General features: G+C 49.7%; 1 protein-coding gene across 2 annotated transcripts in view; it reads right to left on the bottom strand.

Annotated features, from left to right (window-relative positions):
• Window positions 1–4,048: 4,048 nt before the first annotated feature.
• PRUNE1 (prune exopolyphosphatase 1) overlaps window positions 4,049–15,134 on the bottom strand; it is a 32,766-nt gene continuing 21,680 nt past the window's right edge. For both annotated transcript variants that reach the window (XM_054998310.1, XM_054998301.1), the window contains exon 8: window positions 4,049–6,387. In XM_054998310.1, the coding sequence (XP_054854285.1) occupies window positions 5,923–6,387 (465 nt within the window). In that variant the 3' untranslated portion in view covers window positions 4,049–5,922. The remainder of the gene's footprint in view (window positions 6,388–15,134) is intronic.

Genomic DNA, 15,134 nt, shown 5'->3' with positions numbered 1-15,134 from the left:
CTGTGGCCCAGACTCGTCCCAAACAGGTTTTGCAGCATTAATAGTTAAGTAGGGTTGAGGCAGGAGGGCTGGGTCCTAGTGCCACACTGTGATGTACATCTGCCCAACACCGGGGGTGGGTGGGCAGGCCAGAGACACGGGCCAAGCAAGTCAGCCCTTTCTCCAACCCACGCCCCCTGCCCCCCTCCCTTTTCTCCCTCGCCATAGCCAGTATGTCAGGGATAGCACCTCGGGGCAGATATCGCTCATTTATGTTGAGAGTGCCGTTCAGGGCAAAAGCAAAAACAGGTTATAATGTTCGGTTTGTGTGCCAAAACTGACTGGCCTTCTACCACCATGGCCGCCCATTGGCTGTTCTATTTTGCTGAATTTTATGTCCAGTTTCTTTCCCCTGTCCTCACTTTTTCCCCTCCACGGTCTCTCCCAGTTTGGGATCGCTTTCTAGGTACTTGCCACGAATGACGGCTGTTGGATTTCGGTCTTCTTGGTTTCAGGCTGCTGTTTTTATCCACAGGGAATGTATATGTTTTTGCAGCTTTGATGGATTTTAGTGAGCTTTCGGGAGCCCCCCCCTCCTGGAAATCTGTCCAATGTTTCTATGAAATAACAGCAGAGATAGCCCAGCGGGAGGAGTGAGGGCCTATTCCCAAACTGATAGCCGCCGCCCCCCCCCGCCACCCCCCCCCCCCCGTCGGTGGCCTGCTCTGCTCCCGGGAAACCAAAAAACAAACACTGTGATTTATGGCCACGATATTGTATCATAAAATTAGAAGTGGTCCTACCAGATCACATGAATGACAGAAAAATATCACAACAAATAATGTGAGCCTGAATGGGACTTTTCTAAATTTATAATACAGGATCACATTATTTGTTGTGATATTTTTTGGTCTTTTATGTGATCTGGTAGGACCAATTGTAATTTTATGATGCAATATCGTAGCCGTAAATCACAGTGTTGTCTTTTGGTTTTTTTACACTGTGATCCAAGTTTGTTTTTCTGCTCCTGGGAAAGCCACTAAAAAGGATATGCAAAAATCTCTCACAGGCACATTCTTGTCCTCTCTTTCTCCCGGGAGCGCAGACTGGGATGTGTGGATCTCCCCTCCTCTGTTTGTACTTCACAACAACCCTGTGGGGTAGGCTAGGTTTCTGGTTGCAGGTCGCTCACTGAGATTCATGAGTTTGAACTCAGGTGCCAATACTCTGTTATTATTTCCATGGAAATAAGGGCTTGAGGCGGAAGGATACAGTGTAAAATGTCTGGGCTCTAGAAGACGGAGGAAGAAATTGATTTTTGATCTATAGCCCCATCAATTATCATTTGGTTGCCAGGATAAGAAGAATGGAGCCACCTTTTGCACAGGGACCCTTTTTCTGTACATTTCCATTTCAGTGAAATTGAACAGCAGTCAAGGGTGTTTCCCACTGCCATTTAGGCTCTTTTGCACCCTGCTCAGTGGTGTGGACTGATGAATCCAACACCGCCACCCCTCTGCCATAGAAAAGTGTTGGGATAGATTTATCCAAAATAATACACATGGTCATCCAGCATCCACGGTCCTGATGCAGCGGTTTGGAGTGCGAGAGCTTCCCACCCACAGAAGACATGTGCATGTCTTCTGAACCTCTGGCTTAACTTCCAGGTTTTCTCCCTACAGTATGAAAACTATTAAAAGCAGAATGGATTTCATAAATTGTGTCACTCTATGCAAATGTGTCCGATCGGAATAATTTATTACAATTGCAAAATTCGCATCTGTTACAAAATCCCACCCTTTCCCCTCTCTTTGGCATACTAATATCCCAGACTTGTCCACCGGAGGGCGCAATGCCACATAGATACTCCGCTGTGACCTTTTTTTGTGTTGCGTCTGCCCTCTTGTGACCAGTTATGGAAAAGCAACATGGATGGATTTTTTTTTCTTTTCTTTGAACAACTTGTTTTGTGGGTCTTTTGCGTTTGTTTTTCCTGTTTTGTCTCATTTCTTGATCTAGTTTGTTATTGTACTGTAGAAAAAATAACACAATAAATAAATAAAAAAGCATGCAGATCTTGCTCTAGCGTATTTTTAAAAATGCATTTGTGTCTGCAGTTGCACCCAAAAGTGATGTGCCATCTCCTTGAAAGTAACAGCGCAGCCCAGCGACATTCACAGGTGAGTGCCTATTCCACTGAGCAGCCAATTCACACCTGTGGTTCCTGATCCAGTGAGTGCTACACCTGTGCAAATCTCCTTCACTGGGTTGGGCAAAAATGCTTTGGGTCAACCGTTATGGAAGCAGCCACCCTCTGAGGAATTTTTGTTTTGGGTAGTCAAACAAAAATTGTTGGAGGGTTCGGGGCCCACCCCCTTCCATAGCAGAGATTTTCTTCTGCCAACCGACTCACGAAAGGCAGGATTTCAACAATGCCATCGCTGAATTTCAGGCTCTGAAAAACTGGGCCAAAGGGATTGAAGCAAAGAGGATCTCCAAGCATGTGATGAGCACCTTTTCCAAATGAGCAAGTAACCCCAACAGCCTGCGTCCAGAGAGGGTGCTTGGCTGTGCTCTCCCCCATTGTATAGCACATCTGAACGGCACAGCTGACTGGAAGCTGAGTTTCCAAGCGCCCCACCCACTGGGTCAGAGCAGTGGTCGAACATTTAATTTCCCACCTTTTCTCTCAGGGATGCTGCCATTTCCACCCAGTGAGCAAACTGGGAGGGAAAGAGGCCGGGAGCTCCTTGACGTATCACATTCCCAAGGAGCTGCGCTGAACATTTTTGCTCTTCAACCTGCTTCAGGAGCAGAACTGGTGTTCACACGTGTGTAACAGCTACTCTAGAGCCAGGCCAGATTTATCCAGACTGTAGAATCAGGTAGCCAAGAGCCCTTTTCTGCTTCAGACTGTAGGCAGGGAAGACTGTGTGGATTTTTTAAAAATCCCTACAAGTAAAAAAGTAGTACATCAAGGTGTTTCTAGTATCCCTCTCACCCTGTTGTGCTAGCTTTCTGCTTGCAGGAATCAGTGAAGGATGCAGATGGGTCCCTGTCCCCCAGGTTATATGTAGATCCACTTTCCAATTGTATGCCCATTGGGTTGTAAACAAGCCCCACTGAAGTCCATACGGTTTATTCTCTGGTATATGTGCATCCCACAGCCTTACTGGCTTGCATAGATGTACACCCCTTACATTTCAATGCAACAAACATTGGCCAGTATATGTACAGCCCTGCACTCTTGCCTCTTTTTTGGTTTCCAGGTAAGAAAAGGGCCTAGAAATGCAATGCCCTCTGGGTACCCCTTCTAGGCCTGGAGATCTCTAAGGCAGCCAAATCGGATTGAGGCAGCTTCACTTACAAATCCAGGAAGGGGCTTGCATGTCCTCTGAGCAAAAATCCTCCATGCACACACAAAAAAAGCCACTCAGGGAGATGGTCTCTAGTGCTGGTTTCTCCCTGCCATGCTATGTTTCTACATGCAGGGATGTGGGGATGGAACGCTCAGTCATGTGCCTGCCACCCATAGCCAGATACAGGGGGAGCATGTGGGGTGCTAGGATAGATTCCAAGAAGAAAGAGGACCACACATTCCACGCAGCTTGCACTCTCTCCAAAGTAAGAGTTGTGGGCAGCAGAGAACGGAGGCATCCCCCTGCCTTGTTGCTCTTCCTAAAGCAGGGAGCAAATCAACCTGGGAGTGGTTCTCAGACTTCCTTCAATTCCTTGCAGCTGACCACAGCTCAGTGTTTTAAGGGGTCGCTTTGCCTGGTCCCCTGCAGCAAAGATCCGAGTCACCTCTAGGCGAGTAGGTGCAGAAGAGAAGGCTCCTCCTTCCCATGGCCAATGAGGTCATACCGACAGAAGGAGGAGGCTAAGAAACAAAATCCCAGAGCCCACAAACTGTTGTGCGCTTTCTTGCCAAGGCTGACCTCATCGGGAAGCTACTCGATGGGGAGATTTTAAGGTAAAATATGCCTCTGGCCAGAAAACACCCAAAAAACACACACCTTTGGTATCCGGAGAAGGAAAGAAGAGGCACAAACCAGCATAGAAGAACGGAATATCTTAAGAATTCTTAATCAAATAGAAACCATATTTAAGCAACAGGGCTTTTCCCATTTAAAAAGTATATTAAATTAGTTTTGAGATGCTCTCTGTAATAACATTCTGGCTACATGCCACCAAACGACTATAGACGATCCAGGCGTTACAGGGCAGTTTCAGAAAGCCTTCCTCTCCAGGGTGGGGCTCCTCTTCAGAGCAGAGCACATCTTTCTAAATTATGCACATACACACAGACACTCCACTCTTAACCCCAAAATGTGCCCGGGTCACGGGTGGAGCCCCAAGACGGCTGTGTCGGGAGATCTCCATTTGCCCAGCCAACCCACTTGGACACAAAATGATGCACACTGCTCAAACCCTGGAAAATTTATTGCCGAAGTGGGAGGAAGCCCAAATAATTCCGTACACTTCAAAGACACACGTGCACCCAAGTGGGGGGTTAGATTTCACAACTCTAAAAATGTTCACGAACAGGGAATCAGTTCCATGTCCTTTCAGAATAGTTCACGAGTGGCACCCCATCACAAATCCTACCATTTCTGCAAGTGGCATGAAGGAGCGATGGCTAGTCACTCGTGTGGAAATTGGCCATTTTCCTAAATGTCTGTGTGTACACACATGCACACGTGTGAATGATTGAAATGGTGGTTTGCACTAAAGGTGTGCACTTCAGGTTTCCGATTCAGGTTTTTAACTCAAATCGGGCCCGATTAGGAATGATCTGGTATTTCCAAATCGGCCCCCGGCATTGCTGAGCCAATTCGGAAATACCGAAGCAAAGCTTTCCGAAAGCTTCGGAGCATTTTGGAAAGCTTCGGGGAGAGCGGCAGCAGACGCAGCAATTTTCTTGTTTCGGTAAACCCAAAGTGGGAAATCCGAATCGTTTTCAGGTGCACACCCCTAGTTTGAAAACACACAAGCTGTGCAGATTCTGTGTACAAGGAAGTGGGTTCCAGTGATTTTCTTTTAAAAACAATGTACACTGGGTGAGCAGTGAAGAGGCATGCACCTCTGGAACAACAACGCTGGTCCACTCTCCTTCCTCACTGACACAGCTTAGCACATCTACCACGCAATGGCACGTTTCTCCCAAACATTCTTCAGGATAATTTAATCTGATAGCGGGCTGGATTCTGCAGCGGCGCCTTCTCCTGACACAAGACTTCTTTACCAGGGTAAAGCAATCTATCAGGAAGGTGTCCTACACAAGACTTGCTGAAAAGAACACTGGCTTGTGCAGGACAATTTCCACAGGGTGGCGTCCTGTAAACTGGATCCACCTGTCTGGCGCGCTTTGCGCTGCATCATCTGGGATGAATTTTGGGAGAAGTGTAGAAGCTTTAAGGGTCATCTCTTGCCGGCACCTTCTACATAACTCCCCCCACTCCCAATTTATATATGTCAATATTCCCCCTTCTCACTGTGTCATTCTCTATAGGCAGAGCTATCAAAGGGGTCACAAGAACAGAGGGTCAATAATTACACCCCTGTAGGGTTACACTCACATTCTGCGTACCCCAGAATTGTGACTGCTTATAGGCTTTTATTACCACGTTAAGTCATGCACAACGGAGCGCCCTCCCCAGTTATATACCCCCCCCCCCCGCAAATCCAGGATGCTCTGAGCTAACCCAAGCACCAAACATTCCTTCATTTCTTCCACAGTTGGATGCAAAGAGTTTCTCCACGTGAGGCAGAGAACCGTGTCCAGAAACGTACCACCTGTTTACTCTCCCGAGCAAGTGGTTTCTACCCGTCCATACATGCGCGTGCATGCGTACACACGCACACACTCACACACACACACACACAATCACACTCCTGGCTGGAAAGTTCCTTGAAATTGGAGCAAGGAAACCACGTCGGGCCTCATTTCTTCTCGGGGGTGTCCTCCGAAGAACGGGCCATGGCGATGCGGTTGAATTTCTCGAAGACGGCCTCGGCTGATAGCTTGGGCAGCCCCCGGTCAAGGGGGCACTCATCCACCAGGCTGTTCATCGGCGTCGGAGGTAAGTGGGTATCTTCGTCCCCGAAGAGGTCATCCCCCAAGTGCTGGGATTTTGGGGGATCCTTCCTGCCCGCTGCGCCCCTCTCCGGAGGGCAGCTATCGGAGCTGCCAGGGGAAGACTCCACGGGCTCGGCTCTCGTCTTGCGGCCGGGCTGCATGGTACCGCGTGGGTCCCACCCCCTCAGGAAGTCTTTGACGATGGGGAGGATTTTCTTCCGAGAGGCGGTGGTGTTGCCCTGGTTGTAGGCGTGGATGGCGGGGTGAGGGCTCTCCAGTGGAGACAATCCGAGAGAGGGGTTGCTAGAATTCTCCAAGCTTTGGCACACCTACGAGAAAACGAAAAGGGAAAAGACAGTCTAGTCTCTCTGTTAGAACCACTGGTGAGTTTCAGGACCACAAGGCATATGTTCTTTTCCCCCCGTTTGCTACGAGAGTTGAAATTCTGCTCCCTTGGCAGCTCTACAAGGCTCTGATTCGAAGGAACATGTGAAAAAGGCCCACCTAGACCGGCATCCTGCCTCCGACAGCAAACAGCCTCTGAGAAGCTCATAAGCAGGGCGTGAAGGCAGCAGTCCTGGGTTGTTAGTACTTGGGCAGCTGGTATTCAGGATTATACTGCCTCTGCAGCTGGAGGTTTTGTCCATCAATGCAGATCACATGACCGCAAAAGAAACATAACATGAACTTAATGTGGACATTTAAAGTGGACATTACATGGTCAGCCCAGTGCAGGAAATAGCAAACTGGACTTGAATGTAAGTGTCTCTGGACACGAGACCTCTTACATGAGGATGCTCAAGTGTAGGGAGACGCAATGTTAGCCAGGAAGCCTAGTTTAAAAAGACAGAGCCGAAGGCTCTATCAATTTCTCTACAGGAGGGTAGTTTAAAAAGACAGAGCCGATCTTCCACAGAGGGTTTGTTAATTTCATCTTCGCCTCCTGGAAAGTTCTGTCAATTTCAGCTCCCCTTCAGGGAGGCAAAGATAAAATTAACAAACACTCCAGGAGCGATCTTCACCACTCTGTCTTTTTAAACTACCCTTCCGTAGAGAGGTGAAATTGACAGACCCTTCGGTTCAGTCTTTTTAAACTACACTTCCTGGCTAACATTGAGTCTCCCTACACTTGAGCATCCTCGTGTAAGAAGTCTCAGAAAGACTCCGAGAGAGCCGAGTCCGAATCTCAGTTCAGGTACTAACAGCCTTGGAAATCCTGATCCCTGTCAGCCTCTGTTTTCCTAGCCGTAAATGGCTGGAGTAACGGGTAGCAACCTTCCAGAGCTACCGTGAAGGCCAAAGAGAGCTTGCAAGCTCTTTGTAAATTAAAACTTGTCCACGGATGGTAAATAGGAGGAGGAAAAGGGAAAATATTAATCACTCACAGCCCAAAATAGCTCAAGCTGTCGATACCCCGTGCCCACACTGTACAGCTGGGCACAAAACTCACCATCCTCAGGAGAAAAAACAACAACTAAAAACAAGCAAGCCACACAAGTTTCTAAACTGCACGGCCACAAAGGCAGGTTTGTGAATGCGAAGGCACAGAGGGGAGGACGGAACACGAACACCAAAGCAACCCTGCTGGACTGGACCAAACGCCTGCCTAGTCCAGCATCCTGATACCAACCCGAATCCCGTCAGGAGATACCTCCGGCAAGCCCCCGAGTGCGGCACCGAGGCGACCCAAGAGTCCTTGCTGTTTCTCCTTCACCTTCAGAGGTAGACTGCCTCTGAACATGGAGGTTCAATTAAGACACTGTGGCTAACATAAGAACGTAAGAGAAGCCATGTTGGATCAGGCCAACGGCCCATCCAGTCCAACAATCTGTGTCACACAGTGGCCAAAAAACCAGGTGTCCCCAGGACGTCTGCCAGTGGGGGACACTAGAAGCCCTCCCACTGATTTCCCCCCCAAACACTAAGAATACAGAGCATCACTGCCCTAGACAGAGAGTTCCATCTATACCTTGGCCGATTCCAGACAGCCCTCCCCATGCCGAAACGTCGCGCATCGTCGTGCGGAAAACGCGAAATATCGCGTTTTCTCGCGCGAGTTTTGCCCAATGTTGCGCAACGTCACACAAAACTCGCGCGAGAAAACACGATATTTCGCGTTTTCCGCGTGACGACGCGCGACGTTTCGGCATGGGGAGGGCCGTCTGGAATCGGCCCCAGTGGCTAATAGCCACTGATGGACCTCTGCTCCATATGTTGATCCAATCCCCTCTTGAAGCTGTCTATGCTTGAAGCTGCCACCACCTCCTGAGGCAGTGAGTTCCATGTGTTAATCACCCTTTGGGTGAAGTACTTCCTTTTATCCGTTCTAACCCGACTGCTCAGCCATTTCATTGAGTGCCCACGAGTTCTTGTATTGTGAGAAAGGGAGAAAAATACTTCTTTCTCTGCCTTCGCTATCCCATGCATAATCTTGTAAACCTCTATCATGTCACCCCAAGTCGTCGTTTCTCCAAGCTAAAGAGCCCCAAGTGCTTTAATCTTTCTTCATAGGGGAAGTGTCCCATCCCTTTAATCATTCTAGTTGCCCTTTTCTGCATTTTTCCCAGTGCTATAACATCTTTTTTGAGATGTGATGACCAGAATTGCACACAGTATTCCAAATGAGGCCGTACCACTGATTTATACAGGAGCATTAGGATACCAGGGCCGATTCCAGACGGCCCTCCCCACCCTGAAACGTTGCGCGTCGTCACGCGGAAAACGCGAAATATCGCGTTTTCTCGAGCGAGTTTTGTGCGACGTCGCGCAAAACTCGCACGAGAAATCACGATATTTTGCGTTTTCCGCGTGACGACGCGCGACGTTTCAGGGTGGGGACGGCTGTCTGGAATCGGCCTAGCTCATTTGTTTTCAATTCCCTGGCCGGCTAACAAGCAGGATTCCCCACGAAGTGGGGTATGAACACCAAGCACAGCCCCACCTCATAGCCAGAAGACTGCGAACAAATTACACATATCAAGTCCCTGTGACCCAGTCTGCATACTTTATTTGGGACACGCAAGTCAGCCTTAGAGGGGCACAACATTCCCCCTCTGTTTTAAAAATGTTGGATATTCGTTATCTAACTAGGATGCATCCAGCAAACCGCACAAGACGTTCTCCATCCAGGATCGCTCGCGCCAGGGGAAAGCCCTGCCATTTCAGACGCACAAGATCCAACCCGAAGTCTTCCCCCATCACTCCTGCCGAAACCCCACCCCATGCCAAGAACACACCCCGCCAAGCCCTGCAGCGGGCAGGGGGCGCTCCTCTCCCACTCACCCCAGGCCACCCACCTGGTCAGGAGAGGTCCTGCACCCAGCTCAGGGGTCCAGGGAAAGGGGGCAGGAAGCAGTTAGATTCCCCTTCCCCGCTTCTCTTTAGCACCAGAGGTTCGGGCAGCTTCTCGTATCTTTTTTTAGCCCTCCGAGAGACGGAAGTCAGCTGAGGACAGAGGCAGCACGCGGCAGGCCCAGCCCGCCCTGAGCCATGACTCACTGCCCCTCTCAGGGGCTCTGCGTGTCTGCCACAACTGTTGGAGCTCTGGGAAGGAACCAAACTGGCAGCAGGCAGGACACGCTGGTGGACAATCAGAGCCATGAAACTCGGCCGGCCGATCCAGATAAATGGGAGGAAAGAGGAAGTGCAGCGGAATGTCTGCAGGCCGGCTTCTGAGAGGGACGGGAGAGCGGTCAGTTTGGCTGGGATCAAAACATCACTGAGGAGGGATGGCCGAGGATTGGGAGGAGAAACTAGGATGGGGCGAAGCTCAGGGCAGGCATCCAAGTGCAGAAGAGAAGTTGCTATGGAGCAAGAGTTAGTGTGACATAGAAGTTAGAGTGTTGGATGAGAAACTGGCAAACCCAGGTTCAATTCCCCACTCAGCCACTGGGTGACCTTGAGCCACTCACTCTCTTTCCACCTTGCCTACCTCACAGGGCTGCTGTGAAAACAGAAAGGGGAGAGATGACCCATGTAGGCATTATGGGATCCTCGTAGGAAAGTTCTAAGCACAATGGCCTCTCAGTTCACATGAATTTCCCCAGGAGGTAACATTGCTCAGCCTTCCCCCACAACCGCCATAGTCCAGTGAGACAAAGTGGTCAAGTGGTTAGTGTCAACCCACAAGACACAAGTTCAAATCCCCTCTCAGATGAGAAGTTTACTCTGTAACCTTTGGCCAGCCTAACTTAACTTGTAGGACATGTGTGCATTTGTGTGTGAATGGAGCGTAATAATAACAACAACATTCGATTTATATACTGACCTTCAGGACATCTTAACGGCCACTCAGAGCAGTTTAAAAAGTATGTTATTATTATCCCCACAACTATCACCCTGCGAGGTGGGTGGGGCTGAGAGAGCTCCGAGAGAGCTGTGACTGACCCAAGATCACCCAGCTGGCTTCAAGCAGAGGAGTGGAGAATCAAACCCGGCTCTCCAGATTAGAGTCCTGCCGTTCTTAACCACTTCACCAAACTGGCTCTCCTGCAAACCGCAGGTAATATCCATGCCACAATGAGTTCCTTGAAAGAAGGGTAGAATAAAAGCATGCCAGTTGGGAGGTACTCCCTTCTGTGGGCTTCCCAGAATTTGTGGGCTGGCCACTGCTGGAAACAGGATTCTGGGGCAGATGCACCCCTCTTTGGTTGCATCCTGTAGGGCACTTCTTGTGTTTTCCGAGGAGCTACCGGCCCTGAGAACCCAATGGATACTGCATGCTTGGAGGCAAGAGGCCCGGAAGAAAAATCCAGCTGCCCACAACTGGAAATGGGATGCTGGACCCCAATGAACCCACTTGGGTCAGATTTAGTAGGACTCTTATTAGATTAGAATCTGAGAGACCCGGCTTCAGACGCCCACACTACCATGAATTTGGGAGAATCGTGCTCTTGGCTCGCCTACCTCTCAGGGTTGTTGTGAGCATAGGGGCAGAGGGGAGAACTGCAGATGTTACCTTCAGCACCTTGGATGGACATGGAAGAGACAGAAAGCTTGCAAGGTCCAGGAATGGAGTTCTGCCAACCGGCACCGGAGACACATACTATGACAACCGGAAAGCAGAAAAGTATCCAAAAACCACTTGGGGGAGGGGGTATATAGCAGGAGGGGAGACACCTTTTTAGCAGATGGAGATTATGTTAAAGGTTGGGCAAACGGGAGAATTCAGGCACAGAGGGGTGACTCTTCCAACCACCGAAGATTCCACAGGGCTCCCGGAAAACCGCTTCCTACCCACTAAGAAAGCCCCCTGAGATTTGACAATATGCCACAAGATTGGAAGCTGGGCTTCCCTAGCCGATTTAGAGGGAAAGCTTGGCTTCTTCTGTGGCTGACAGGCAGGAGAGCGGAAGCCGCGCTTCAGCGGCGGAAGGAGGCCCCGTGCCATCCCTGGAGCACGAAAGCAGCAGCCCAGACCTTGCAGATGGCAAAGGATGAGTCAGGAGGCAAGAGGGCTCCCTTTGCCCAGGCCAGAAGAAAGACCCTCGTTGGTATTCACTGCGAGGTGGCGGAGACAGGCCATCTTTGTGGCTGCCCCAAGAAAGCCGGGCACTCAGAGGCCAGGAAGGAAGAGGCGGGGAGACCCCGAGAGATGAGCTGGCGGCCAAGACAGGGGGTTTTGTGTGTGTGTGTGTGTGTGTGTGTGTGTGTGTGAGTGTCTTTTCCAGCATTATCCCTCTTTTGCAGGAAAGCTCAAAAGGCGGGTATCGGGTGACAGGGCCAAAACAAAACGGCGCCCTCTTCATCATTTGTCAGCGGCCTGCCGCCACCATGAATGAGAATATACTTCACAGTTCCAAAGCACATCCTAGGTCTTTTCTCGGGGCCTGAGGCCTCGGTCCGAAAACACGCAGTTGCTCCCGCATCTTCCAACAAACGGTGGCGCGTTTTTCAGTCCGAGGGCCTCGCCCGGAAATGAACCTGCTTGGGAAGGCGCACCAGCGGACGGCGTCTCTCCCCGTTGCCAGTATCAGAACCAGGCTGGGTGCCAAATGGGACGGCAGATCTTAATGGATTTAACCATTTGCCCAGGAACAGCAGCCTGCTAGCTGATGCCAACCTCCAGGGGACTGGCGCCGCTGAGAAGCTATTCAGCAGCAAGAGGCTAAATGAAAATCTCCCGAGGGCCAGATGTAATTTCCCCACTTCTGGCCACGTAATGTGAGCGTGGATGGTGTGGTGTTTTCAAACCAAACTGCAAATGGAAGAAGGGGACCGAACTCTCCCTGCACCCGCCGTTTATCTCCCAAATAACCCCACTCCCCGAGTGCTTTCTGTGAGGGGAAATTCTCCCTAAAATTTCCCCTCACATTTTCCCTTCTCTGACCTGGTATCAGAACTCAAAACTGCGATTCGTGAGTCTCAAGAAGGGGAAGAATTCTGCCCCTCTCGCCCTGTCCTTTTGCCATTAAAATACTGTCCTGTCAGCCTCGTAGGCAATTCCACCGAATCTTTTACGTGAAGGGTGGGAAGGAACCAGTCTTAACTTGGGTCGCCCTCAACAAAACCGTGACGGGGAGGCAAAATTCGAACTGGAGGCCACCGCTGGCCGCTGCCACTAAACCCAATTGGCCCACACGCAGTTATACTCTGAGCAAAGGATAAACGATTTATTGCTCATAATCTGAAAGCAAAGGCCATGGTGAAAAATCTGAAGCAGAAAGGTGGACTATAAACAAACAACAACAACAACAACAATAATAATACCCATCAGGGTGCAGACGTCCCCCGTTTTGTAAGCCTGCTATGCTGAGAGGTCAACTCCAGCCCTCTTCAAGAAATAATGAAGGATTCAGGGGGAACACTTTTAGGAAGCATGAAATCATACATTCCTTTGTGATTTATAAATTTATCTTTAACATTAAATAATAGACTTAAGAATACTTGTTGCGTGGTCTTTCCACAGAGGCGAAATAACAAAACGGTATTCTTAGGTCCATATTTTTTTTTAAGCAGTTCACAGCTAAATATCTGCTCTGTTTACATTTCTTGCTCTAGTTCACAGAGGGCCAGTTCTAAATGGAGTTTCTGTTTTGCTTTTATGTTGGAAGAGAACACAACGGTGTTTCTGGGCAACATAAAATCAACCCACTAGTCTCACCTTTCCAGTCTTCAGCCCTCCAAAACACCCTTCTTGGTGTGCTGGGGGGGGGGGAATCTTTTCCGAAATAGGGTTTTTGTTCATTTTTCCATTTTTTGGCGCCCTGGTTTCAGAAACACGTCCCTGGAAGAATCACAGATTATCAACATGGTTAAGTTTCACTCCGATAAAAATGGAGTCCCGGGATTCTTGGCGTGATTCCGAAGAGGAAGACGTTGTAAGAAGCCGCATCCCTCAGACACGACCCAGCCTCCAAATTGGTCCCCCCCTTCTCACATATGGGACCCCACCCTCAGCAAAAGGTCACCCTGACCCTCCATAAAAGCTACTTTGGCTGAGTCCTTCGACTGCCGACATAATTTGACCTTAAAACCCTCTGAAAATATCGAAGATTTTAGTCCAGAGGCAATGGAGAGACAAATAAGGTTTTAAGGGGTAAACTTTTGAGAGTCAAAGCTCCCTTCTTCAGGTACTACGAGGAGTGGAAATCCCTGAATCTTTACAGTGCTGTAAGGGTTCAGGGATGCCCACACCTCCCTGTGTGGGAAGAAGGGAGCTCTGACTCTTGAAAGCTTACCCCCTGAAAATCTTGTTAGACTCTAAGTTGCCAACGGACTCAAATCCTCCGGTTCTACTGCAGATCGACCCAGCTACCTACCTGAAACTGAAAATACTGAGGACTCGAAACTTGATTTTTTTTTAACGGAAGAAATCTTTCTAGATGCTTGTAATGTTCTCAGAAAGCACAAGTTCAAGTATAGGTCTGAGATTTCTAGACACGCCCCATGTAAAAAGAGCATAAATTGAGCATGCCGGAGAGAAAGAGAGAAAGCGTCCATCAACGAACAGGCACATTTGGAAAAAGAATCAGCTGGGAGCTGGAAACAAGAGAAAAAGGAAGGGGAGCTGAGAAAGCGCTCTGCGAATTTCTCTGCTGGTTCTATGCTCAGCCCCTGGGGGAAGAAACCCGAGAAATGACGTTAACAGAGGTGAGAAAAAGACCTTCTCTGAGCTGGGGAGGGGGGGAGAAATGACCCAAAGATGTCACTCACCTCCCATCCCCGGGGCCGTCTGGAGACCCTCTCCCATCATCTGCGGAGAGCCTCCTGCGTTCTCAACCGCCCTCCCCCCTCTTCCGCTCCTCCTCCTCGCTGGCTGGCGATCGCAGAAACCTTTGACCGTGGTTAATGAATGACGAGCGAGCGAGCGAGCTTCTTGGGGGAGAAGGGGGTGGGGGGGCCTGTCGAGCTTTGGGAAAGAGTGAGATGAGTACATGGATGGGGGCGTGTGTGCAATGCTCCCTCCCAGACCCCAGTGGTGACCCCCCCCTCCAGGGGGGTGAGCAGGTGGGAGGAAAGGGGGTGCAGTACAGAATCTACCAGAAGGGATAAACTGTCAAGATGCCGACAACAATGCCAGCCAAAGGGCAGGGAAGGAGGGACGAAGCAAAGAACAATCAAAGCAGCAGCCGAGCTGGAGTCCCCGAATTTTCGGTGCCGGGTTTAGTTCTTGGCATCTCCAGTTCAAAGGATCGGTAAGAGGTGATGTTAAAAACCTCTTGAGAGTGTAAAAAGCTGCTGCCAGCCCGAATAGACCAGATTGAACTTGATCAGCCAAGGGTCTGATCCAGTATAAAGGAAGCTTTGTGTGGTGTGCAGGCGAAAACCCTGCTGCACGGGCCTACCTTACAGGGTTGCTACAAGGATTCCTGTCTGAAGTACCCAATAGGGACTGGTATTGTAAGTGGCAAGAAACAGCAGCTTGCCACAGACAGCCAGGACAACAGGAGAGAAAATGCTACCACAGAGACGCTGTTACTGGTAGCACTAGAAAGAAAATGTTTCTCTCTTGCCTTCCCATTCAACAGAACGTAGGAGCTTAGGTGAAAACCAACCAGCATTCAAAGGCTGCACCTTGGCAACTCAACACACTTTCAATGGTGTACAAAAAGGGGCGGGGGTCTTCAGGGTCACC

Source organism: Eublepharis macularius, chromosome 1, assembly GCF_028583425.1.
Source record: "Eublepharis macularius isolate TG4126 chromosome 1, MPM_Emac_v1.0, whole genome shotgun sequence".
In the NCBI taxonomy this organism is placed as follows: domain Eukaryota; kingdom Metazoa; phylum Chordata; class Lepidosauria; order Squamata; family Eublepharidae; genus Eublepharis; species Eublepharis macularius.
The sequence above is the reverse complement of the archived record's forward strand: the minus strand, read 5'-3'. Positions and strand labels throughout refer to the sequence as shown.